The 25964-nt window shown below is 40.6% G+C and overlaps 2 protein-coding genes across 7 annotated transcripts in view; one reads left to right on the top strand and one right to left on the bottom strand.

Moving 5' to 3' along the window:
• The window catches only part of LOC123982746 (stonustoxin subunit beta-like), an 868592-nt gene that overhangs the window by 463611 nt on the left and 379017 nt on the right, over positions 1 to 25964 (top strand). The window lies entirely within an intron of this gene.
• Positions 1 to 25964, bottom strand: part of LOC123982748 (glutamate receptor ionotropic, delta-1-like) — a 290438-nt gene that overhangs the window by 20102 nt on the left and 244372 nt on the right. For 5 of the 6 annotated variants that reach the window (XM_046068547.1, XM_046068551.1, XM_046068553.1 and 2 more), the window contains exon 3: positions 24641 to 24925. In XM_046068547.1, the coding sequence (XP_045924503.1) occupies positions 24641 to 24914 (274 nt within the window). In that variant the 5' untranslated portion in view covers positions 24915 to 24925. Of the gene's footprint in view, positions 1 to 87; positions 354 to 24640; positions 24926 to 25964 lie in introns of those variants that run through there. The other variant, XM_046068549.1, reaches the window with a different exon arrangement.

Genomic DNA, 25964 nt, shown 5'->3' with positions numbered 1-25964 from the left:
AATATGTTTGGAATATTTGGACACGTTCTTTACTTACTCGACACTGACTTGTAAAATGCCCCTGTATCCAGAGAGGAGTCTTTTAAGATGGTTTCATGTCCATTTGTAGTTGGTACCACTGTCGCTCAAAAAACAAGAGCTAGGAAGAGAGAGAAATCAAGCATGAAAGCACTCTTGCCATCTCTCTGTGCTTCCTTGTTCTATTCCTGTTCGCCTTCGTCATCTTGTCCTTCTCAATCTGCGTCACACCGCCGGGGAACTGCGTCTGCTCACGCAGAAGAGGATTGCTGGCGCTCCCCTACAGTTTGGGAAACCTCAAAATTCATACTGATGATACTTCATTTTCCATTCCACTGCAAGGTCAGAGATCAAAAAGGCCATATGACACGTCTACTAATGATTGTGTTCACTTTCAATTCAATGACAAAGCTGTCAAACAGAAACTGGAAAATATGTCTTACAGATGAGAACCCCAGAAAAAGAAGCCATTCTTATGGTACAGAAAAGAAAACAACCTCACCACATGACGCATGATCATTCTCAATAGATGGATTGTTGATGTTGAAATTTAATTGAGCTGCTATGTTGAGATTGAAAGTCAGTGCTCCTCTGTTGAACAGGGTTGTGATGAATCTCATGGAAAACAGATTATTTTGAGATTTTTTGCTTGATAACTAAAGCAAATGTAACAAAATTTTAACTGTATAGAAAGCCATTAACAGTTGTTCCAACTCAACTCAACACCGTGCTCAACTTCAGCTATCAACAAGGAATTCAGCTCAAGGATGACTCCAGGGTCCTTGCCTTTCATGCCTTCAAAGAAGGCTCATTCTATTATATATTTTAACTTTATCTTGTCGAGTCTAAAAATCAAGGTGAAATCAGTGAAAAACAGCTGCTTCACCAATGAAAATATTCATCATACGTTTTTCTTGAAGATGTGAAGTGAACCTTGGACAGAGATGCTTTTGATAAAACTGTGTGTCATGTTGGAATAAAAATAGAACTACTTTCAAAAGGCAATGAATCTTTTCAAAGTCTTGTTTTTCCTTTTCACAAAGTCCCACTTCTTTAATAAACCCTGAACTTAATGCTGCGATGCAAAGTTTTAATAGTTTGTTTGATGCAAGATGGGTAACTAGTCTATTTAGATTCCAAACATGTGAAAGGCAACAAACAGACTCAAAGTTTCTGGTGAAGTTTGAGACCACTCTGCTCCATCCTTTCAAATCAAAGTTGGAGGATCGTCTGTATTTGCTCAAGACCTCAATCTCTCTGACATTTCACTGTCGGCTCCCAACAAGACTTTATATCAAGTTACAGATGAGAACAGAGGGACTGGAAGCAATTTACATTGACATTTAGCTGAAGCAAGGGTCAGCAGAATCGCTTCCACTCTTCTGGTTTCAGGCTTTCCATTAGATATGCACACTGATATTGAAGAAAGGAATCATTTCTACACTAGCCATTTTTAGGGCCCGAGCATGAAACATGCAAGGACCCTATTGGAACTGAAGGAATTATTTTTCTTCTTCTTCTTCTTGTTTCTGCAGATTAAATAGATTTGTGATGGCCTAAACATGTTCAAAAACTCACTTTGCATAGAATTCAAGTCCCACGAAAGTACGTGTCATACGTTTTCATGCATGGGCGTAGCAAAATGGCTCACTAGCACCTAAAGAGCAGCCCCTGGGCCACGTTTCTCCATAATGTATGAAATGTTTGGAAGTCGGCCATTTTGAAGCATTTTAGTCAAAGAAATCTGTTGACTTTTTTACTCATCAGATGAATTTGAACATTCAGTCAATCTAGTCTAACCAAAACCAATAATTTTAGTCAAACTTATTTCATATTATGTCAACATTATGTTTTTTTAACCTACCTCAACTTCTTTGTTGTGAGTCCTTTTATGTCTGTTCAGGTTTGTGGTATTCTTACCAGCAATGTTTTGGCCACATTGCCTCCCTTCTGATAAAGAAGGGAGAAGATTTGCTCTCTGTTTGTTTTGTTTACATTTGTTAACTTTTGCATTCTGCTGTGATACCCGGAGCTCTTTCACCAGAGAAGAGCTTATAAACATCAGGGGAACAACGCCAGTGGATTCAATTTCTACTTTTCTTGTATCTTGTGGAATTATTGGACCTTTTGGTCAAGGCTTCACTTTCCGCTGTTCATGCGGTGAGACGCCGGAGGAGGGGGAGGAGGTCCGGTACGCTGGTGCGACTACGCCGAAGAGGACACTGCGCGCCGATGATTCAGCAACACTGTTCTCATTACCTGGAATATTTATTGATACATTGTAAGCCATTCTACTCCCTCCGTGAGTTTGCTAGCTACTTTCTGCTCGGTGTTTACACCTACAGAGCCAACAGGTCTGTAGACGACGCAGTAAACATGGTCCTTTACTACATCCTCCAGAACCTGGACTCCCCAGGAACCTACGCCAGGATCCTGTTTATGGATTTCAGCTCTCCTTTCAACAGAATCATCCTGGCCCTGCTTGAGGACAAGCTCTCTCAGCTGAACGTGCCTGACTCCACCTGCAGGTGGATCACTGACTTCCTGACGGACAGGAAGCACCTCCAGTCACCAGTCTGTCAAGATCCTGAAGTTTGCAGATGACACCACCCTCATTGGGCTCATCTCTGGTGGGGATGAGTCCGCCTACCAAGGTTATTATCGTAAACGAAGACGAACGAAATAACGAAAACTAGATGTGAAAAAACATTCTTGTTAACTGAAATAAAAAACGAGGCTTTACAAAAAACGACTAACTAAAATTATGTTGTAAGTTTGCAAAACTAACTAAAAGTAACTAAAATTAGAGTAAAAGTCCTTAGCTTTTGTCTATTTATTTATTTATTTCATAGGACCGAAGCATACATTTCGAGTCGATGTGAAGCCGGGGGAACTGACGTTGCGGGGCAGTTGCTCTTGCCAGACCGGCAGTTTAGAGGTGCGCGTGGTGATTAGCAAATTAGCAAAGGCCGATAGGCACCTGTTGGTGAGCCGCGGGTGTGTTATGCTTTTCTCCTCCGCGTGAAGAGCTGGACATGTGGCTGGCCTGAAGCTGTCTGTTTGTGCTTTTAATAGAATCTATATTTTGATTAATATAGGTTTACATTTTAATATAGCCTACCTGCTTATTTAACCAAGAATGATAGAGCTAGAGACTGATGTAATGAATTTCTTGGGACCACTGGGGAGTAGATTTAGGGTAGTTTGCCCTTAGGGTTTTCTGTATGTAGGTTTAAAATTATACCGTAGATGTAGCATGTGCTTCATATATTTGTAGTATTTATTAAACAATGTTTTAATATTTCAAATATATATCTATATATATATATATATATAGATATATATATCTGCTTAGTGTTTGGACCCCTACAAGCTTCAGATAGCTTAAAAAAGGTGTCCCTTTTCACAAATCTACATTATTTCTAATGATTGTACTTGCATTTTAATGTTTTGTAAATAAACTAAACTGGACTGAACTAAACTGAACTGAGCTTGGCATCGTGCAGCGACAAAGACACTAAAACTAATAAAAACTAAATTAAAACTAAGCATTTTCCAAAAATAAAAAATAAACTAGCAAATTCATGTTAAAAACTAATTTAAACTAAACTGAAATTGATTACAAAAGGTAAAAACAAAATAAAAATAAAAACTAAACTAGCAAATTCATGTTAAAAACTAATTTAAACTAAACTGAAATTGATTACAAAAGGTAAAAACCAAATAAAAATAAAAACTAAACTAGCAAATTCATGTTAAAAACTAATTTAAACTAAACTGAAATTGATTACAAAATGTAAAAACAAAATAAAAATAAAAACTAATTAAAAAATCAAAAACTATAATAACCTTGCCGCCTACAGGTGGGAGATCGACCATCTGGTGACCTGGTGCAGCCAGAACAGTCTGGAGCTGATGGTCGTGGACTTCAGGAAGAGCCCAGCCCCACCCTCCCCCATGTATGACTCCCCAGTTACTACTGTGGACTCCTTCCGCTTCCTGGGCACCATCATCATCTCCCAGGACCTCAAGTGGGAGCTGAACATCACCTCCCTCACCAAGAAGGCCCAGCAGAGAATGTACTTCCTGCGGCAGCTGAAGAAGTTCAGCCTACCAAAGACAAAGATGGTGCACTTCTACACCGCCATCATTGAGTCCATCCTCACCTCCTCCATCACCATCTGGTAAGCTGCTGCCACCGCCAGGGACAAGGGCAGGCTGCAGCGCATCATTCGCTGTGCAGAGAAGCTGATTGGCTGCAATCTTCCTTCTCTTCAGGACCTGTACGCCTCCAGGACTCTGAGGCGATCAGGAAAGATTGCAGCTGACTCCTCCCACCCCGGACACAAACTGTTTCAGACTCTCCCCTCAGGCAGGAGGCTGCGGTCCATCAGGATCAGAACCTCTCGACACAAGAACAGTTTCTTTCCGATGGCAGTGGGCTTCCTCAACAAGGCCCGGGTCCCCACTGTCAGTGACTCTCATGCCCCCCCCCACCCCCAAACTCGCACATACTCATACACTCTCCTAATCCCACACTTTACAACAACGCTAATCTGTGCTTTATGCTCATGTAGTCAACTTTTGCACATTACTTTTTATATTTTTTGATCTCCTTACTTTTTATATATTTATATTACTATTTATGTTTTATGCGTACTGTAAGCACCAATTCATACCAAATTTCATGCCAAATTCCTCGTATGTGAAAATGTACCTGGCATTAAACCCGATTCTGATTCTGAGATGCACTCTCATTTTAATCTCTGCAGCTGTCTGCACAGATTAGCAACCTGAAGCGTTGATTTATGCATCAAGTCTACTCTACATTCATTTACATTTACTCATTCAGCTGACGCTTTTATCCAAAGTGACTTACAATTGCTGTGTATGTCAGAGGTCGCACGCCTCTGGAGCAACGAGGGGTTAAATGTCTCGCTCAGAGACACATTGGTGGACGTGTCACAGTGGGGGATTAAACCTGGGGAGGTTGATGGCTCTCTCTGGTCTCTGGTTTGTAATGTAGGTTGTTGCGACAGCCCACGCTTCCCATCATGCAGTGCTGGACTTAGCAGTTTTCTGTTCCAAAATACAACTATTATTTTTGGTAGTGTGTTTGTAATGTGTCTGTTCACAACACGGTGGTTTATGTTGGTTGGTCATTTTGGTGCTGGTTTATACTTTTAACAATTAGTCACTGTTACTTATTCTGACTCCAGCTGTATTCTGCTATTGTTCCATCATCTCCTTTTTTTTCCTCAGCAGAAATAAAGATCATTTTCGTTTTAATCTTGTATTTTTTGTCAAAAATTTCTAGTTACAATTGGTGAAATTGGTGCCGTCTCATTGAGGACTCTACTAAACTACGAAACTCAGTTTAGTAGAGAATAATGGTTAATAAATTGTTGAATAGTGTTATTTCCATCTCTAAAACCCAGCTTACTTAACAGTATGTGAGAATTTCCATTCACCACCTTCACACTGAGGCAATATTTTAGAATTTGAATGGTTTGGAGGAGAGGAAGATCAATTCATGCATTTAAGTACAACTGGTAATTTCCAGTGTAGCAGCATTTTTCATTTGTTAAACCTGCATTAATGATTAATAAAAAGGAAAAAAGCATTTGAGCAGCAGCCTGACCTGCAGCTGGCTGTACGCAGACAGGCTTTACAGAGGTGCATGTCATCAGGCCGGCTGCCTGCCTGACAGAGACATTTTGCAGCATCTGGTACTAAAGAGCTTTGTGTTATCATGGAGGAACAAACCCTGTGACCTCGACTTTCTTCCTGCGATGCTCCCGTCAGCAGCCAATTACAAAACATCTTAACAGACCCGTCAAAAGGAGAGAGGGATGACATCAGTGGACTACATATGGAGGCAACAGGTGTCCACACGATATGACTCCAAAACACGCAGGCCTGCTAAGCATCACATTAATTAATATCTACAATACAGATCACATTAACATTAAAACACCCAAAACAGGAAGAGACACAAACGCAGGCATGCTGTTTCTTAAGGACACTGCGTTTCATTTTAAAAGCACGTAGAGACTTTATGTTTCAGCACATTTAATACAAGATCACATTTCCATCCTATCCCATTGTGTGCGATACTGGGATTTGCAAATAATCTCGTCTAACTTCTATTATTATTTAGTGTACATTTGAACATTATTCAAATATATATCATTATATTCAATATTGAATGAATTAATTGTGTTTATTTCTTTATATTTTAACCAGTTTTTGTTTGTCTATAAGTTGTGTGTCTTTTATTTTTAGTTTATGTAAACGACTGCGACAGCAACAGTGGAATTTCCCTTCAAGGAACAATAAAGTACCCATCTCTGTTTCTCTTTATCTTATCTGTCTAAATTATGATTAAATACACAAACTATAGCTAACACTGTAAACCCATCAAATACTTGCAAATGTATCATCAAATACATTATATTATATAAATATAACCTGAGTTATTATTATTCTATTTTATCCTTGTAGAATGCCAATAAATTGATGTGGTAAGGGGTTTGCCTGTCTTTTAATTAAACTTTTCTGGTAAACTTTACATTTACAACATTACAACTGGAGGACAATTCAAACGCACCGTTAAGTGATGTCATGCTTTGCCAGATAATATATTAGGTGAAGAATCCTGGACCTCCCAGTATATCAAACTCTCTTCCTGACTAATATCCCTTTGGTTTATGCTTTCATATTATTCCTCACACTGTAATGTGACTTTAAACACAATCATACACCACACAGGGCTAAACCAACAATCAGAGCTATAATACATACTGCACAGACACGATTAACACAGCAGTTTTCATTTTACAAAGTATGAATATAAATAAGTAAATAAAAAACTTTCCTGTAACTTTCTGACCTTTCTACTACATAATTCCTGAGTTAAGTCCCAAAAACGTGCCTGCCAAAAGCTCAGAGTCAAACAGAGGGATCATTGTGTTTTCATTACTTCCTATGGAGACACAACAAACTGGGAGCTAACGAGCTGAGAGCCAATGAGCCGTTGTCTAACAACGTTTTGTCTTGCCTTGCGCAGCCTTAAATATGTATGAAACAACATGAGGTTCTCTAAGTGGCTTTCAGACCGGTTTAATCCTCTTGGAGAGTTTAGCCCAATGAGGGGTGAACAGGGGCCGTTTGACAGCGGAGTACAATTGACAGAGAAGCATCCATTCATTTCCTTTGTAATTAAAAGCTAATTAAGGAGGCCAAGAAGAAATGCCGAACAGAAGAGGCTGGGCTCAAAACAGTCAAACGCAGTAAATCCAACTTTAAAGACACATGAGGACTCGAGCACTCAGGCAGGTCAGCACAAGTTCACCTGCAGGTTAACGTGAAGATCATCAGACACTTCTAAAGTTCTGCGGTCGCAGCTGAGCATTAGCGCCGCGTTGTTAAAGAAAAGTTAGACGCATATTTACTTAAATGTTCATCAGAGACATTCTGTCTCAAAACAGAAACACCGTTTTCTGTTTTGTCTTCTTCACCTCTTTACCCCTGAATCGCTCCTCTGTGATTGATCTTTGCTTTTGCTACTCTCTCCTCCTCCTCAGGGGGGGTTTAGGAGAAGCAGCTCAGAATTTACTCATCTCAAAATAAGATAATTTATTTCTCAGGAGACGGGCAAGCGTATCATGTAAATAATTTTACAGTTTAGAAGGGAAACATTTTCATGCTTTGGTGCAGAAGAGGGTGAAAGAGCAGGAAATACAGAGATGACTTTTAGTTATTACATTTTAGATTAGACACATGATCGGGGTCAGTCTACCGCTGAGGACATATTCGATGTCATCCATCCATCCATCCATCGTCAACCACAACCGGGGGGTCTGGAGCCAATCCCAGCTGACATCGGGCGAAAGGCGGGGTACACCCTGGACAGGTCGCCAGTCCATCGCAGGGCCACACATATTCGATGTATTTTTTCTAATTTAACCAAGTTGTTTTTGAGCGTAAACCTTCACTGTCACGTTACAAAAAAGATTTATTTCTCAACAGTGACTTGCAGCAGTTTCGGAAACCACAGATTAAGTCTTCCTGTTGATCAGAAAGAGCTTCTATGTGTCTTTGTAGAGTGCATGGACAAATCAGGTACTGTGTCTATCTTTCTTTCAGAATGAGGGAGAAAGTCATAAAAGAGTTGAAAATCATTACAAGTCAGACAAAACAAAGAGGCATGATGGTGTTACGTTACGACAGTGGTTGGCTGCAGCCACGTCAGCTTCAGTCATTGAGAGAAACAGTTATGACGTCACATAAATAACTTGCTTTGTCTTTTCACGGTCTTATACTTCAACAAATTTACTTGACTTACATTTTCTTTTAAATTGACAAACATCGTGCAAGTAATTCACTGTACAATTCAAACAGGATCAAAACATTACTTGTCTTTGCCGTTGACTACCGTACATATTTTACTTTTCCCGAAATACGGTCCCATGGTGGTCCAGCGGAATGGGAAGGGTCTGTTGTGTTTGTTTCTTCTGTTTGTAATATTGTGTCTTGTGAGTAAATAAAAATAAGGTAAAAAAAAAAAAAAAAACACTTTGTATTATTATTATTATTATTATTATTATTATTATGCAAGACCCTCTACTCTTGAAAACTGTAAAATTTATGGAATGGCCCTTTAATCCATCGGCATGAAGGAACAACTCTGGTTCTCGTAAGGATGAAGGTGCGCAGAACAATTCTCAGTGACACACACACACACACACATATTTACAGGTTCAGTAGGTAAACAAGCTCCTCACAGAGGCATAAATGCATCCTAACAGCGCCGAGCCTCAGGCAGAGCTTTTCCTCATGCTGTCTGGAGCTAATCCACCTCTTTTGTTCTCCTCCTCTGCCCTTTTCACCTCTCTCTAATTCACTCTCCTCTCCTCATCCTCTTTTCTTCCCTCTTGGTAACCGCATATTTTAATATTCCATGTTTTAATCATTTTCATTTTAATCCGTGTTTTCAGGCGGTCTTGCTTCGATAGAGATCTCACTACTCTTGAGAGCTCTTGTTCATCTGATCAGTCTTGTCAGTGATGAAACATTTATAAAATGTCAACAGAAGTGCACAGTATGGTTCAGTCACACAGTGCTGCGGCAGAATGGGAACACGAGATCTCACTGCTTTGAAATCACTGAAGGGGAAAGACATTGACTGTTCATGATCGGCAGAGCAGCAGAAACACTGATACCGTTTACTGGACGAGGCTTTTTTATCAACCCCCCCCAAAGAGACCAAAGCCAAAAAATTTATCTAATCAAAACATATTCTATTTGTCTGTTATTTAGTTTACAGACTTCAATATCACGACAGGATAAGATTATACTTTAAAGGCTAATTATGGTATTATTCTACTTTTTAATTCAACAAATCCCAGGAAAGGACCAAAACCATCAACGGTCATGGTTTCACTTTCAAAATAGGCTCAGTCTGTTCTTCAAAGAGCTGTTTCTTTAACAAGTGTTACCCGAACAAGAGGGAATAGTGCACTTGTTGGGGCCTACTTTCAGCGGCGGATGAATCCACACGTGGCGCTCTAGTGAGTGTTTTGGGCAGCAGGACGGCGTCTGTGGGACTGAGTCAGAATAAACTACAGTGTTCATGGTGATGAAGGAACATGTGACCCAGTGCAGCAGAGAGGCTCACTGATGGGGTTAATAGTTTCTGGATTGTTAGTTTGGGTCTTTGACATGTAGAATATCCCCTGACTTATCCTTTTAGTGACCAAATAAACACTTTAAATCCAGATTATATTTTACAGCGACTGAAATTCTTCCAGCACTATATTACTTAGCATGTCCAGTAACAGCAGGTCAACGTTTTTAGGTGCAAGATAAACATTTTGTTTTTCTAATTAAGACTGAATTAAGATCTTATAAACCATTTTCCTCCGTACACAGAATCCAACAGCAAAAACTATTAGAAGCATAAAGCCAGACAGACTGATGCTTAACCAAATACCAGACTATTCTAGTCAATTATGATTTATAATGGTAAGTCATTTAGCTAAAGAGTACATACTGCACCAGTTTCAGTTCAGATACTCAATCTGTGGTGTGAATTATCATGCTTGTATGTAAACTAGTCAGGTATGTCATTGAACACTAGGTCATCTAAAACAATATCTAGAGGTATGAAGTCAAAGACAACTGGGATTTGCTGTTTTACCCTTAAAGCAGTTTTGCCATTTATCCACAAGACCTTCTCCGCCCTGAGCTGATGAATGATAGATGAGATGACAAAATGTCTGCAAAACTAAAACAGTAAATTCTGTTGCCTTTCCTTTCATCCAACACATTTCCTTTAAACCAATTAAACTATTAATGATTTCACTGCTACTGCACATGCTCATTAGTGTTTCTCCCCTGCTCGTTTGATAGGCTTTACACTTAAAGCACTTTTCGTTTCTTTTACAGGCTCTGGAAAAGTTTTTCAAATATACAATCATTGGAATATTTTGGTTGCAACACTGAGCGTCGCCCCGTCTACATGTCACTGAACAAAGAGGGTGTTCAGACCAAAATCTGCTCAAAACAACGAAAGGGGCTGCTTGGTGGGAGCGTGTTGATACACAGATATGTGAATTTGAAGTTGCTTTATAATACACGTAAACAAGATTTATAACTCTGGAAAAGTATCACGGCACCAGTTATTGCTGCAACGGTCATGAGGCCAAGAGTAGAAAAATGACGTTATGTTGTTCCAAAGTAGCACGAATGCATTTTGGCCAGCGCGGAGTCTTACCGGATGACGACAAGTGAATGAGAGGGCGGCGTTTTTTCATGCAAGTGGCTCTGAATGGGGCCTAATTACAGAGAGTGCTGATTTGCAGATGAGCTTATGTTCTTTTTCCTTCCCTTTGACAAGGTCAGGTTAGGACAACTGCTTGTGTGTGTCCTGATGAACAGGCTTCCACAGCCACACACTTTATGGGCCACAAGAGTGATGGGGTGTGTTGCAGAGAAAGAAGTGTGTCTGTTTACCCCCAACACAGCCCAGTCTACGTGTCAATGTCTTTATCAGCGATTCCCCCCAGGGTCGGCCCTTCTGTTCCGCCTGACAGCTGCCTCTGATTGGGTGTTGATGAAAAACACAGTTTCCCAGAGCGCACTGCAGCCCGGCTGTCCACCCATGCGGTCGGCCAGCCGGTGTGCGGCCAGTGTGAGATTTGGAGTCTGCAGCTTTGATGTGGCTGAGTTGCTGCGTCACGCTCAGTGGGGTCACGTACCGCGGTGGCCATATTGATGCTCTTGCAGAAGGGAAGAAATCAATCCACCTCTGTGTGTGTGTGTGTGTGTGTGTGTGCAGCCGGTGATCTTTCTTCTTCCTTTTTTCTTTCTCGGGCCAGTGGCGATGCTCAAGAAAAGTGCTGTTGGTCAGTTACTCAGTTCATCTGTCAAACACTTCATAAATAACAAGGTACTTTGGTGTGTCTCAATCAAGGGTCAGTGCACCAAATGTACACGAACACACTTTAGTCTAGCACACCTGGTGTTATCTTCAGTTAAGCGATTTCTTTCTTCCTTTTTCACCAGCCACCCAAATCACCCCAAGCCCCTCTAAGGCCGCATCCACACTACACACCAGCGTTTTAGAGCTGATCTCCGTCTATACTAAAACAACTGAAACGCACATCTAGTGGCCGTTCAGGTACACTGGGCATGCGAAACATCAAGCAGACGGTCTGTTCCATAAGATTTGGTGAAAGAATAAAGTAATGCAGACGAAGAATCAGACTAGATTTTATTTTGCATGGACCAATAACGAGCTGGGACTGTTGCTCAATGTAACAGGAGTGTGGGGGTGGAGAACAGACTGGAAGTCGTCGCAAAGTAAATACAGCGACATACACAGTACAAGTGAAGGCTGTAAGTGTTATCTGCATGGAATAAAAATAAACAAGTCAGAAGTAGTGTTGTAGTACTCGAGGCTGGTCTTGGTCTTGAGACTGGTCTTAAGACCACTTTTTGATGGTCTTGGTCCCGCATTTGTACTCTGTCTTGTCCTGGTCTCGGACACTGGGGACTCGGGATTTTATTTCAAGACCAGTCAAGACCATAACTTTGGTAATATAAAAAAAATGCTTTTGTGTTGTCTGATTTATTTGTTTACATCCTAACTTTGATTGGATTTAAAATGTATTGCTTTAAATGCAACCAACAACCCATAATTAAAAATGTGTTGTTACCGTAAACAACTTTTTTTTAGGTCTTTTAGGTCTTTGTTTTTGCCGCTTTAGTCTGGACGGGAGGGGCAAACGTAGCATAAGGTCTCGAAACGAAATTAAAACCCTCACCCCTTCAGTCCCCGTCCTCACATCTTCTTTGCAGCTGTGCAAAACAGCAAGGGAGATCATTCAAACACTGTTCAATAAACTCTGACGAAGTGGAGATGACAACGTTTAGTTAAGGTTCAATAAGACAAAATGCTATTTGGATGTATTGACTGCTGCAGGCTTCCTTGAAATGACGGTTTTCATGGTCTCTTGAGAATGAATCCTGCTGACATTGGTGGCCTCTGACCTTTCCTGAGGCATCATCCTCAGACCTCACTGTCACCTATCCACACAAAACTCATAATCTAAAGGGCAGGCTGCTTTTAAATTTGATTAGGATATTGATTCTCCAGAGGGCATAAAACCCTTTAATTTTAATGACCTACTGGTGAAGCACTAAGTTTGGAAAAATGATAATTATTTTGATTGGTCCTGGAGATGTGAGGAGGAATTCTACATTTTATATTACTGTCTGTCTGTGAATGGGGCTTTGTGACATTTCATTCATTTTGTATGCACCTGGAGGATGAAACATCACACTGTGTATTAGCTACACCTCGCTAAAACAAGACAATGTCAGTGGCGGTCTGGCCATCTGGAATATCGGGACATAATCGGTCCACTGGCACAGTGATTTACTGTTGTGTGATTTTATTTTGCTAAAATCTACACATATAAATGTTTTAGACATTTACATATGTTAATTAGCTAATTTAATTTAATTTGTCTGCCAGTGGTTGCAAATAGCCTGTACATATTATAAACCCAATCAATCCTTTCCCTCTCAAATTCATATTTTAATATATAATGTGTTTTTTGTGATTTGCTAGAGATGATGCCCATCGACAAGATTATTACCACTTCACTTCTTCCTAGGCAACACACGGAAACTCATCAACAGTCTGGTGTACACGGCGAGTCAAGCCACACAGTAACTTTTGTTGTGTTGCCTTCATTCACTTGATATGAAATAGTGGAGCTGCTGCTGTGTTTTTGTAGTTTTTCAAAACTTGTGCCTTTACTAGTTAATTTATATATTTTATTTATATCCAGGTTGGCGATCGGTGCTGCTCTCTTAGAGTTTTTTATTATGTGTACTCCCATGACTTAAAGCCAACCAGCTGACCCTGAGCAGCAGTTAGACAGCTCTCTGTCTCAGTGACGATTGTGGATATTTTAGTCTTTTATCTCGAGGCTTCTTGTGGTGTGAGATATTCAATCATACAATTTCAGTGTGTGTTCTGCAGCCTTTTTAACGTAGTACTGCCATACTGATCAATAGCTGTGATGCTGCTCGTGGTTTATTAGAGGCTGGGCCTGTTTGTACGTTCATGCATTAGCAGGGCGGCCGTGGTGGAGTATACTGTGGACTGTTCTTTTTTACTCCCAGTCCATCCCTGTACAACATACAATGAAAATGTCAGAGAGATGTTCATTCAACTGTACACTCATTTTGGAGGATGCAGTTTGCGGTGCTCTGGAGCTGTATCGTATTAGCTGTTTCTGTTGTTTAACCTGCCCTCACTGATATAAATGAGGTGGACAAAATAACAGAAACACATGTCAGTATAACGCCAATGCAATTTAACTCCACCATAAATAACGTTTTCCAGCGTGGTCATAGTCACAGTGTAAGGTACATCTCTCTAAGACAGCTCCAACATTATAACCTTCAGGTATTTATTACTAGACTGCATTAGATTTAGCTCTGTGTATCTACTGAACAGGGAACTTGGAATATATCAAATAGGGGAAATATTAGGGCCAAAAAATAACTGTCCAACAGTAGACGAACTATGATTTTGCACACCTCACATTACAAATAGGTCACTGTATTCTTAATGCTGCGATAAAAGCAGAGGTTGAGATGTCACTGTATATTAGCTGCTCTTCCTGCATTGTTGCTGTTAGTCTGCTGCTCACCTTACTTCACAGCCTGATACGTTTGCTCTCAGGACCTAACCAAAGGAGAAACACTGGAAATGCAGGGTAGCCATCCGAGCTCACAAATGTGTAGTTAAAAGCAATCAGAGGCTTATAGGACCTCTCAGTGTCACCACATCTAGATTTTTAGTATGCTTTGTGTTAGGAAATCTGCATTACAAAATAAAGTTCACATTCCATTTACAAAGCCCTCATGTACTATGAAACACATTGCAGTCCTCAAACAGTTCTCTCAGTATCAGTCGCAGGGATACTTGTCTCAGTGGATACTAGAAAATCTACTCGATTCTTTACTGATGCCTGCTTTGGGCAACCAGAATCTCAAGTCTGTGATATCATAACTGAACTTGAGTTTTCTGACACATCTCTCCCTGAAGACTTCCAGTGCTACAAAACAAACACAATGTATGTGCTGAACACTGACAACCATTCAGACTTTAAAAAATCCTAGTTAAAATGACTCAGCAGAAATGTATTGATGAGATCAGTTGTGCTAATTTATGCCTTGGAGCATTGTCAGGGGATTAATAAGGGGATTTACGCCTTACTTGGGAGGAAACCTAATCTTCTGATGAAGACCTAGTGATATGGTCAAAAGTCCCAAAAATGCTACTACAGTGGAGGAAAAGTGATTTGATCCCCTGCTGATTTTGTACGTTTGCCCACTGACAAAGAAATTATCAGTCTATAATGTTAGTGGTAGGCTTATTTGAACAGGGAGAGACAGAATAATAAACATTTTATAAATTTATTTGCATTTTAAAGAGTGAAATAAGTATTTGACCCCCTCTCAATCAGAAACATCTCTGCCTCCCAGGTATCTTTAAAACAGGTAACCAGCTGAGATAAGGAGCACACTCTTAAAGGCAGTGCTCCTAATCACGTTTGTTACCTCCATAAAAGACACCTGTCCACAGAAGCAATCAATCAGATTCCAAACTCTCCACCATGGCCAAGACCAAAGAGCTGTCCAAGGATGTCAGGGACAAGATTGTAGACCTACACAAGGCTGGAATGGGCTACAAGACCATCAGCAAGCAGCTTGGTGAGAAGGTGACAACAGTTGGTGAGATTATTCGCAAATGGAAGAATCACAAAAGAACTGTCAATCTCCTTCGGTCTGGGGCTCCATGCAAGATCTCACCTCGTGGAGTTGCAAAGAGGACAATGACCCAAAACACACGGCCGAGGAGGATCGAGTTGCCAGACCTTAAGGACTTAAGAGAAGATCTCCAAAGAGGAGCAGGATCACATCCCTCCTGAGATGTGTGCAAACCTGGTGGCCAACTACATGAAACATCTGACCTCTGTGATTGCCAACAATGGTTTTTCCACCAAGTACTAAATCATGTTTTGCAGAGAGGGTCAAATACTTATTTCACTCATTAAAATGCAAATCAATTTTTAATATTTTTGATATGCGTTTTTCTGATTTTTTTTTTGTTATTCTGTCTCACTAATTAAATAAACCTACCACTAAAATTATAGACTGATAATTTCTTTGTCAGGGGCAAACGAGTGGATCAAATAATTTTTCCCCCACTGTAGATGGACATCGTGGTGAGATTGTTTTGTCAGCTAGGTCAAGACTGAACTCTGAACCTTAACGTTTCTCCACTGATTTCTCTGCTTTATCAAGATACCAAATTGCACAAAGAATTGTGTTTGTAGTCCTGACAGCAGCTCCGACCAGACAGCTGCACATCAGTTTAGTGTTGGCCTCCAAACATGGCTGCCAACTGGGGAGTTTAGATAGCGCCTGTGAAGCCTCAACAGCAGCTACAGTATCTGCCGTTCTGAGGCTTCTGGAGGAAATTTCCAACTGTGAACTCATTTGGCTGCTCACATCACGCAGTGAGCTGCAGGCTGGCGACTGTACCTTATAAAGTAGAAGCAGAATTTCCTTAAGGAAGTTGATGGGGGAAAGTGTGGGCAGTGAGAAAACTCTGAACACTGATTTGCATAGGAATTATCTCACCCTGCCGGTGCTTCAATTCAACTTGTTTTTTAAGAGCAAGAAAAAGAGTTTAAGACTCAGCTAACATATTCCGTGACTCATGAAGATGGATGCTGTTGCAAATAGCCAGAAAATTCACCACGTCTACTACTTTGTTTTCTCTTGACGTATGAATAAGGCTTCAGAACTCACTGTCTGCCCCATTATGTCACACTCAAAACACGTTTAGTCTCGTCTACAGGGGTCAGAAGATCAGACTGAGGGAATGAAACTGCGGAAAAAAGCAGGTAAACCTTATTTGAGGGTAGGGTGATGAAAACAAGGTGTGAGAGGAAGAAAATGGGAGACAGCGGATGTGATAGCTAGCTGGAGGAGAAGGAAGAAAACAGAACGGCAGCGGGATGGGGTGGGGGGGTTCACAGAAGAGGGCGTTATCTGAAGACAGAGATTATTAAAAAGGCCATTAGGGAAGCAATAACCTTTATTGACCTGCATTAACCTTTTTGATCTCTATCACCTTTTATATGCTTGAAGCGCCCCCTGAAACATGCACCCCCACTCAAGGCCCAATGGAAAATATCTTCTAACGATACCACAACAAAAATACAAAATCCTGAAACTATAGTGCTGCTTTGTGTGTGTGTGATAATGGTGTTGAACAACATCCGCCCATAGATATATTATAATCATTTTGTGCTATGAGGCAGCAAACATCTTATTTATCGGCCTTTTAAAAAATGGAGCAGGTAAGGTTGCAAGTAGGGAGATTTCGGAAGGATGAGGGAGGAACGCGGCAATCCAAGGAGCTCCTTTAATCATCATCACGGCCGACTGACAGTCCCGCTCGGTCCTTACAGACTCGGCTAGACAGCCAAACCAAAAAGCCCATCTGCTCCTCGTATCCCTCAACAATGAGCCTGTAATCTGAATAAATGGGCCTCCTGCTCGACTCACACTTATAATGGCCTCGCTCATCACACGGAGCGAGGGTGAAGGGATGAAGATGAAGAGGGGAAAGTGAGGACATGGGGTTTAGAAGATGATTTAGGGAGTGTCCGTGCGTTCAAAGTTGGTGTCTGAACTCGTCTTCCAACTTTAATGTGTTTGTGGTTTGTTTAGGTGACTTTCAGTTGTTTGCTGTCTTTTCTTTCTCTTCACTCCCTTTATTTCTTGGCTCACTCCATATTTACTACACGTCAGAAACCTGCAATTTATCATCATTTTAAGGACAGGTTAGGCTCCTTAGACATGTTATAATTATAGATGTGAGTGGCCTGTGAATATTCTCGGATGCCCCACACATGGTTTAAACGAAGAAATTTAGATAATGTCAATGAAAACATTTTGGATTAAAAAAATGAATGGATGACTGAATATAGAATGGCAGGAATTAGAGTGGATTAGTGTCAACAGGAAAACAAGAGGCACTGGATCAATAATGTTGTATGATTAAGGCCAGAGAAGAGGTTTGTTTTCTGTTATGTGCGGTTTAACAAACCGAATCTGCCCTCGAGGACAATTAAGTTTGAATGGAAAACCGATAGAAGCCGGGCGGTGATGAGAAGTCTTTGTACTGTCATGACGCACTCAACGATAAAATACATTACTTATAATGGACAAAACCATTGTGGTCTGGCAAAACTCAGTGGGGATGTCACCTTAAGTTGCCTTTCAGCCTTAAAAAAGCACAGCGACTGCAGTGAAAACATCCATTTTCTCTTACATCATTGGCCCAAAATCCATTTCTGAAGGAACACGCATGGAGAAATGCGCCATGCAGTCGCTGAATCATTACACATTATCTTGTTTAAACAGTTGTTCACAGATTTTGGGGTTTTTAAATCACATCTTAAAAAAAGAGAGCCCCCACAGTTCACTGATTGATTTGGCTTCAAGCTTCTGCCCCGAATTGATTTTCAGCCACTGTTCAAGACTAAAATCACACTGTGGATCTGGAGCTCTACTGGTAGCCACAGACTTTTCACAGCTAACTTTTTTTTAACCCTTCATGAGTAGCTTCTTGTTGCAAAACACACATGATGTGAAGAAGTAAAGAATGAAAAAATACAGGAACAAATATTGAACTATTTTTTAAAAAGCACTGCGTCTGAAAGAAAAGCCGAATAGAAGTGAAAGTGAAAATGATATCCATTGTTATCTTATTCATTATTATATTGTCTGTGAAGATTCTCAGTCATCCAGGTCATAGTTATCCATTAAATCAAGGGCAACTGGGCTTGGTTGAAGATATTTTAAGACGTGTCGCCACTCATCCAAGAGGCTTTTTGATTTAACCTTCCTTGGTTCTCAGATCTGTGTAGGGAGATAATAAAAAAAGAAATCACCCTCATCCACTGCTGAGATGCCATTAAGCAAGACAATACCATCCTCAAGGGTCACTAGTACAGGAGCTGCTGTGTATGCCGGGGGGAATGTCGAAAGAGAAGACAATATACGTGTTACCCTTAATCACAAGTCAAACAAACTCGTGTAGCTCTGCCACACAGGCACAGACATGCCTGTACAAACTTTCAAAATGAAAAATAAAAACATTCTCTTGCGGTAGAGATGATTAACATGCAGAGAATGAGATCCTGCATCAGAGCAGACACACTGAGTCTAAATGCATTCAGCTCGACTACACACAGACCCCGACGCTGTTTCGACTAATTGGTAAGTGGTGAGGTGGGATCACGCAGCACAGCGTGTCTCTGCCACGCCAGACAGTGAAAACATTCATTTATTCCACTTAAAAAAACAATCCCCCACAGACTAATCCAAATTACCTTTGAAGAGAGCACTTCAGTTGCATTTAACAATTAAATAAAAACAAAATCAGGCCCATTAAAAAGCTGCTATGCTGTAAAAATTGTAATATCATGGACATAATTACACATTAATTGTAGAGGCCACAGCTGACTGATACAGACAGTGTTTTGACACACACATGGCACTGTTGGAAAACCTCACATTTTAGTCCCAGGGACATCAATCAAATGTCACTTTACCGGTTTGAGTGTGATTAAACTTGGCCCTGCGATGCATTTGGTTTCTGATTGGCCCAGGAGGGGCCTGTATCATTAGTGGGACAAAGACAAAGCTGAATAATCAGACTCAATTGCCTTTTCATTTTCACTTCATCATTCAGTCCGACATCTGACATACCTGTCATTTTCAGTAGACACACAAGCTGCAGTACCAGTTTCTGCAGTTTTCATAGAATAAAAAACTGTTTTTAGTCTTGGTAACATTTTATTCACCAACTTAATTGCTAACACTTCAGGATGCGACCAGAATGATGATTTTGGACGACTCTGTAAAACCCTGGGTAATGCTCACCAACAATATTAAAGTGATGTACTTTTATAATATCTGCACATGGCAAACACTGGATGATAAAGATGTAATATTTTGTTGGGCCGCAGCACGAGATCCTGAGATTTCACTTTAAAAAAGCCCTGAAAACTTATTTTACTGAGTGATAGGATCTTCCGTGAACATCACAGTTTTCTGCTAAAACTAGAACATCTTTGGACTGTATAAATAAAAGCATACTATCTGTACAGCTAGAAGCCACTGGAGGGAAGAGAGACAATGCTTTGGATATTTTGGTGAACCGATCCTCAACAACGTTCCGGTATTGGAGTTTACCCCAAGGAGGATTCAGAGGTCAAAACATCATCCAACTTGTCAAAAAGTTGTCAAGACTTTGAAGAGAAGCCAAAAAGTTCAATCTCAAAAGCTCCTCAATGCACTGAAGAAGCATGGACAGGGTTAATTATGGTTGGTTTAGTTCTTCCAGACAATTACCTATCAAGTTATTAACAAGAGTAAGAACCTGCTGCACTTGAACTGACAGCATTTAATTATTCCAGGTTTTATAATGTCTCTCCTTGACTCTTCCAAGCACCAGTTTTGGTACAGAATCAACACAGCTACATTTTTAGACTCATAGATTTTATATTACTTTCCACTCCCCTTAGATGAGTACTTGTCTTCGATCCTTCAATCCAATGGTCCCCCCAGCATTTATTCCTTTCCCAGCCCGTGTTATTACTTTTTTATCAGATATAACGTTATCAGTCGCTGTGATCCTGGGAGGCTCTGGTCCATTTGCTCAACTCCTGCACTCACAACCGAACTGTCTGCACCACACGGTGGTGTTTTCGGCGGGCGTCCCTGCTGATCTGAGCCAGATCAGAGATTTACTCTCAGCTCTCACACTCATTCATATCAGAGCTGGAGGGCAGCTTGACATCAGAGCACAGCTTCCGTTAAATCTGTCCAAAGACAGGGTCATTTAGACGGCGATCGTCTCGCTCTGCACGCTTTTTAAACGAGGAAATTCCCCTACAACGCAGCTGGAAAGCAAATATTGGTGTTTTGCTTTTTATGACTCAATTTATTCGTTAATGCCTCATACTTGTGTGGATACAAGGGGAAACATCCTGTCCAGGCAATGATAGAAGAAAATGTTTCAGTGATCAAAAACACTGATTGATTCTTTATTCTCCTTATTAAAATGAATCCTGTACCTGCAGCAATCAGCCAACTGCAGCAGTAACACAACTGAAAACAGCAACAATGACCAGGACGCTGCAGCATTACAAAGCGAGCAAACACAGGGCTCAATAATAAATACATCAAGGGTGCCTAGACAGAGAGGTTCAGGTATTATGTTTGCTTTGTTGTGATATGGAAGCTATAAAAATATGGAGGCAGCTACAGACTGAAAAGATAATGTGTTTCATCACTAATAGCTGTTTAGCCTTTGCTCATCAGAAGGTGATGGCAGTTTTATGTTGCGCATTAATCTGCACATGGTAACTAAGTTATGTAATTTGTTCTTTTGCACCTCAGAGGAAAGAAGTAGACTACCATTATTTTAATTAAGAACCGACCTGTAGCGCTAGACCGATAAATTGGCAGTATTACCTTCTAACTGAATAATTTCTTTTAAATTTTAACGTTTCAGTAAATACCCTGGTCACAGTTATAAAGATTTATATTTTAGCAGCACTTAAAGAGCCCTCTTGTAGAATTCCTTGAAGTCCTTGATAACCTGCAAGGTCATGGACAGATTTCCCTTCCCTGTATACACTGATTGTAGAAAATTCTAAAGAATAATTGGAGAACAAAAGACTGGCATAATCTAGTGTGTTAGATGTGGAAATCTCTGATTTGGATTGGAAGATTTGCCAAGAAGCACAAACCCAGACCATCGACACCAGACACAATGCTAACACAATTTAAATGGTTTATGCATAAATACATAACTCCCTCCCTCTTACATCACTTAATAATGATAATACTATTGCCGATCTTTGCACGAAATGTGGCCTAGAAAAGGCAACTTTACTCCACTGACTTTGGAGTTGCCCAAAAAATGAAAGGATTCTGGGAAAAGGTCCTATAAACTATGTCTCTTAAGATACTTGTCTGTCCTCAAATGTTCATCCTGGACTATTCCTACCGAAGTTAAGACTGCCAGGTGCAAATAAAAAGACAGTCTCCTTATAGTCACTCCAGGATAAGTAATGAGTTGCAACCCCCCGGAAAAGTATTGAGACACCTACAGTGGGACGACCTTTCTTACGGCCCAGTCATGGAGAAACTAACTTCTGCCCACGAGGGGAAAACACAGATATTTGAAAATAAAGGAACAATTTACTACATTTCTTGAGAGTCGCCCATAAGGATGTTTGCTTAGTAGCTGAAACTAAGTACTGTATGTTGTAAAGCCATTACTTAACTCACGTATGTATGTAGAAAAGTATGATGTGAAGCAGCAAATCCTCATAAGTGATAAGGTGGAAGTATTGAATATTTCTAATTTTTGATTGATAAATGACCAAAAAACTAAAAATGACCAAATGTTTGTTGTTTATTTTGAAGATGTTTTAGCATCTGTCCTTTTCAAGCCCAGCTTTTGCCCAGCATTGGAAATCACCTTAGTTCAGATCCAACAAGATCCAAAACAGTCTGGGATGGGCTCCTGAATAAGAAAAGTTCTCCCCTGCAGCCTCACTGTTGTCCTTTGGTCCTAATGTTAGCTGAGCCACTGGTTTGTTATTAAAGGATTCAGATTCTGGCCCACAGCTGCTAATGCACTTACTCTAAATCACTCTGGATAAGAGTATCTGAGAGGCTAAATGCATGCATCTGTCTATATCCTTATATTGTAATTCCCACTATCCAGTATCGACTGCGCTCAAAAATCCATTGAGCCTAATGTGATTTCATTAAGATATACTCCATGTAAGCTATTCCAAACAAATACAGAAGAAGGAAAGTCGATCTCTGAAGTTTTGCTGCAACATCTGGTCATGGTAATCCAGGGCCAGAAAACATTGAAAATCATTTAGGCGGCCTGCAGCTATTCCTAATGCTTTATCAATGGTTTGTCTACATGTATTCCACATGAATTTCCAACATCAGGAACATGGAAGAACACACACAGAACGAACAATATGTAACATGAGTAGTGTTCTAGAAACATGCATTGCTTCAGGTTTACATCCATGTCTCAGTTTGTGCAGATGGGAATTTCAAACAGAGGTGTCCTGTGATCTTAAAATTGTAAATAAGCCATAGATTTACAATATCATCCATTCCCACTGAACAGATTCTTTTTTCTTGTGGACAAGTCACGTCAAACACCTCCTATCCATAGACCCGGAAGTTGAGGAAGAAAAAACTTTAAAAAAAAGTGAAATGTCCGACACTTATGTCTGTCATGTCACAAAGTTGACCTGAGAATGAAACACTCCAAATGTCAGACCAAACAAACTCACGTAATGAAAGCAAAGAGAATCACTGATATATAAAAGAAATCATGCTCTATCTTGAGAATATAATCTTTTTGCCTCCAAGCCTCTGAGTGGGAGGACCCGTGTTTGTGTTTGACTGACAGCTCACAGAGATAAAGAAACTTCTGCTTAAACTGGAGCTCACAGGTGAGAGGAAGACAAGGACCACACTGCTTACTATCTAAACTGGCCAAGGTTGGCATTTGCAGGTGACTTTTTTAAGCTTCAAACTGTTAGCAGTGCCGTTTTCCCCGCGGGTTTGGTTAACAAATTGAACTGCAACAATAGATATGTCTCTATGCGTCTTCTGGCTGTTTGATTAGTGTCACCAACAGCCAAATATTGAATGATGGTGGTTAATGCTTCATGTAAATAGGTTTAAATTAAGTACTTTGATTGGTTATATTCACAGAAGCTTTCTGTCCACACAGACAGAGAAAAGCTCCATTCTGACTGGTTTACGCACAACAAGGGGCTGAAATTAACAAATACTAACTATAGACCAGCTGGCAGAGGTAGAAATTCCAGCATGTTAAACCACCTACAAAGCAATCCTGTGTGAGTGTGTGCGTATCATTGCTTCAGTTCTGTCTAAAAGAGCAGGTGAGTCATCAAGAGGCCTTGGCACCCTGCTGTGATACTTGAGTTTGAATACCAGAAAGAACACATCTAATGTGTTTCATCATCCTTACACCAGGGAAAATGAGAACCATATCACATGTAACAGTTGGAAAAAATGGGCTTCCAAAGTATTCCAGACCATAATCCAAAGTGCTTAAGAAGTGTAAATTTCATTTTTCATTCATGCTTTAGATGCACATAAAGAAAAAGAATGTGCATTAAACAAACTTGTGGCCATAAAAACATGCACTCATCTTTATTAACGGTAATATAAATATCACAACATCAAGTGTTGATTAAAACAGTAACGTAGAATTCAGCTTCCAAAGCACATGAATATCTGCTGAGAGACTGAATTTCCAGCAGGAACTAAAACATGATATCTAAAAACACTGATGTCTCTGAACAGGCAACCAATCAACTAGCCAATTCAAGTCACCATCAGTATCTATTTTCATCCCATCCTAAAAGATCTAAATGGAGGATGTGAAGGGAAATGGAGAAGCTTTTCACTTTCCTCCACATTTCAAAATGGTTTCATGGTCACAGACAAAACCACAGTCATGGTACAGTATCTAACAAAAGTGAGTACACCCCTCACGATTTAGTAAATATCTGATTATATAATTTCATGTGACACTGAAGAAATGACACTTGTGTGTGCAGCTTGTATAACAGTGTAAATTTGTTGTCCCCTCAAAATAACACATCGCACAGCCATTAATGTCCTTAAGGCCCTTTACTCCAGTCTCTCCAGTAGAGCTTTAATCTGCCTGATCTAATCAAACCGACAACCTCCCAGTCACAAACTAGCTTCTCTAACTTTTAGGCCACCACTGCCCCGTTTAATTTGTATCAGCAACTTTTTTCCAAAATTTCCACAATTCCCAAAAATCTCAACTTCCAATTTACAAAGCTGAGAAAACCAGTTCCCTCAATCCAGCAGAGCAACTGCAAATCTGTGCAGTTTAGTTATCACTTACCATACTCGATGTCGTAGAACACGATAAACTTCTGCCAGCGCAGCTCTTCCACTAGAGTCAGCATGACGTCATTGAGGCGTACGGGCGGCCGGGCAGCTAGCGTGTAGCGCTGCCCGCCGGGGCTCGGGTTGAACTGGCAGGCAGTACGCGGTGATCCCTCGCTGTTCCTCTGGATGTACAGGTGGGGGATGTGCATGGCATCCGTCAGGGACTGCAGTGCGCTGGCTGACGCGCAGCCCGTCGAGGTAACCAACGCCAATATGCCCTGGTTCATCAGCTCGCAGGCTGGAGGGAGAGGGAAAGGACAAAGGGAAACGGAGTGGAGAAAAAGAGGCGAGTTATTCAAAGTTAGATCCGTAATAGATTACAGGAATTGGAACAAACACATAAGAGAAGCACAGTTCATAAAATGATGTTAAAGATGCACAATGATAAATGATGTCCTGACCTAGATGTTGGGCTGCATTGTCATAAATCTATTCAACAGTCTGACAGGTAACCCCATTGTTTTTTCTCTGCCCTACCCTACTTCTGAACATCTAAACCTGCGCTCTGTCTTTGAATACAAAAGAGAGCAGATACTCTGATGATTAAACAGGCCACACATCCGCTCTGTTAAGGCTAAAGGATAACAGTTCTCTGGCCTGATCAGGCTGACTGGCAGATTCATCTGAATGCCACAGCATGCTGAACTATCCAGTCATGATCACTGCTTGTGTAGGAAAACTGCAAACTACAACAAAACCCGTGGAATCAACGATTTCGAATGCAGAGATTGCATTCAGTAATTACAGTCATGTCCCTGCACAAATTGAATAAGCCCAATAATCATCTCATTTTCAAGAGTAAACTTGAACCAATAAGCAGTCCTGCGTTTGAGTGCAAGTCTCTCTTGGTTTATCAGGGAAGCACCTTCTCAGAAGCGTTTTGTTAAGTTGCTCATTTGACATGAAGGCTCCACAGTGTCTTTCAGAACCTTCCCAAAACAACCACTCTCTTTCCGTACCCAGCCCCTACACACTTCCAGACTCAATACATCCATGCTGACAGTAGCCAAAATAAGCAACCTCTACCATCAAACAAATGGAGAAACTACAAACATGTTCCAAAGAAACAGGCCCCACGTGACCTCACATTTCTTACCAAGACCAATGCTACTTACTAGTTATCAAAACACACAGATATTACACATGTGAATCATACTAGCCGAGATTATTTCAATCATCGATTGCAGCGAGAGTCCTGATGTTACCCTTGTTAACCAGCAAACAAGCCACCTCTAACATCGTAATACCTCCAGATTTATCACCCTTTGCCCAAGTAA

Source organism: Micropterus dolomieu, linkage group LG14 (genome assembly GCF_021292245.1).
Source record: "Micropterus dolomieu isolate WLL.071019.BEF.003 ecotype Adirondacks linkage group LG14, ASM2129224v1, whole genome shotgun sequence".
NCBI lineage: Eukaryota > Metazoa > Chordata > Actinopteri > Centrarchiformes > Centrarchidae > Micropterus > Micropterus dolomieu.
The sequence above is the reverse complement of the archived record's forward strand: the minus strand, read 5'-3'. Positions and strand labels throughout refer to the sequence as shown.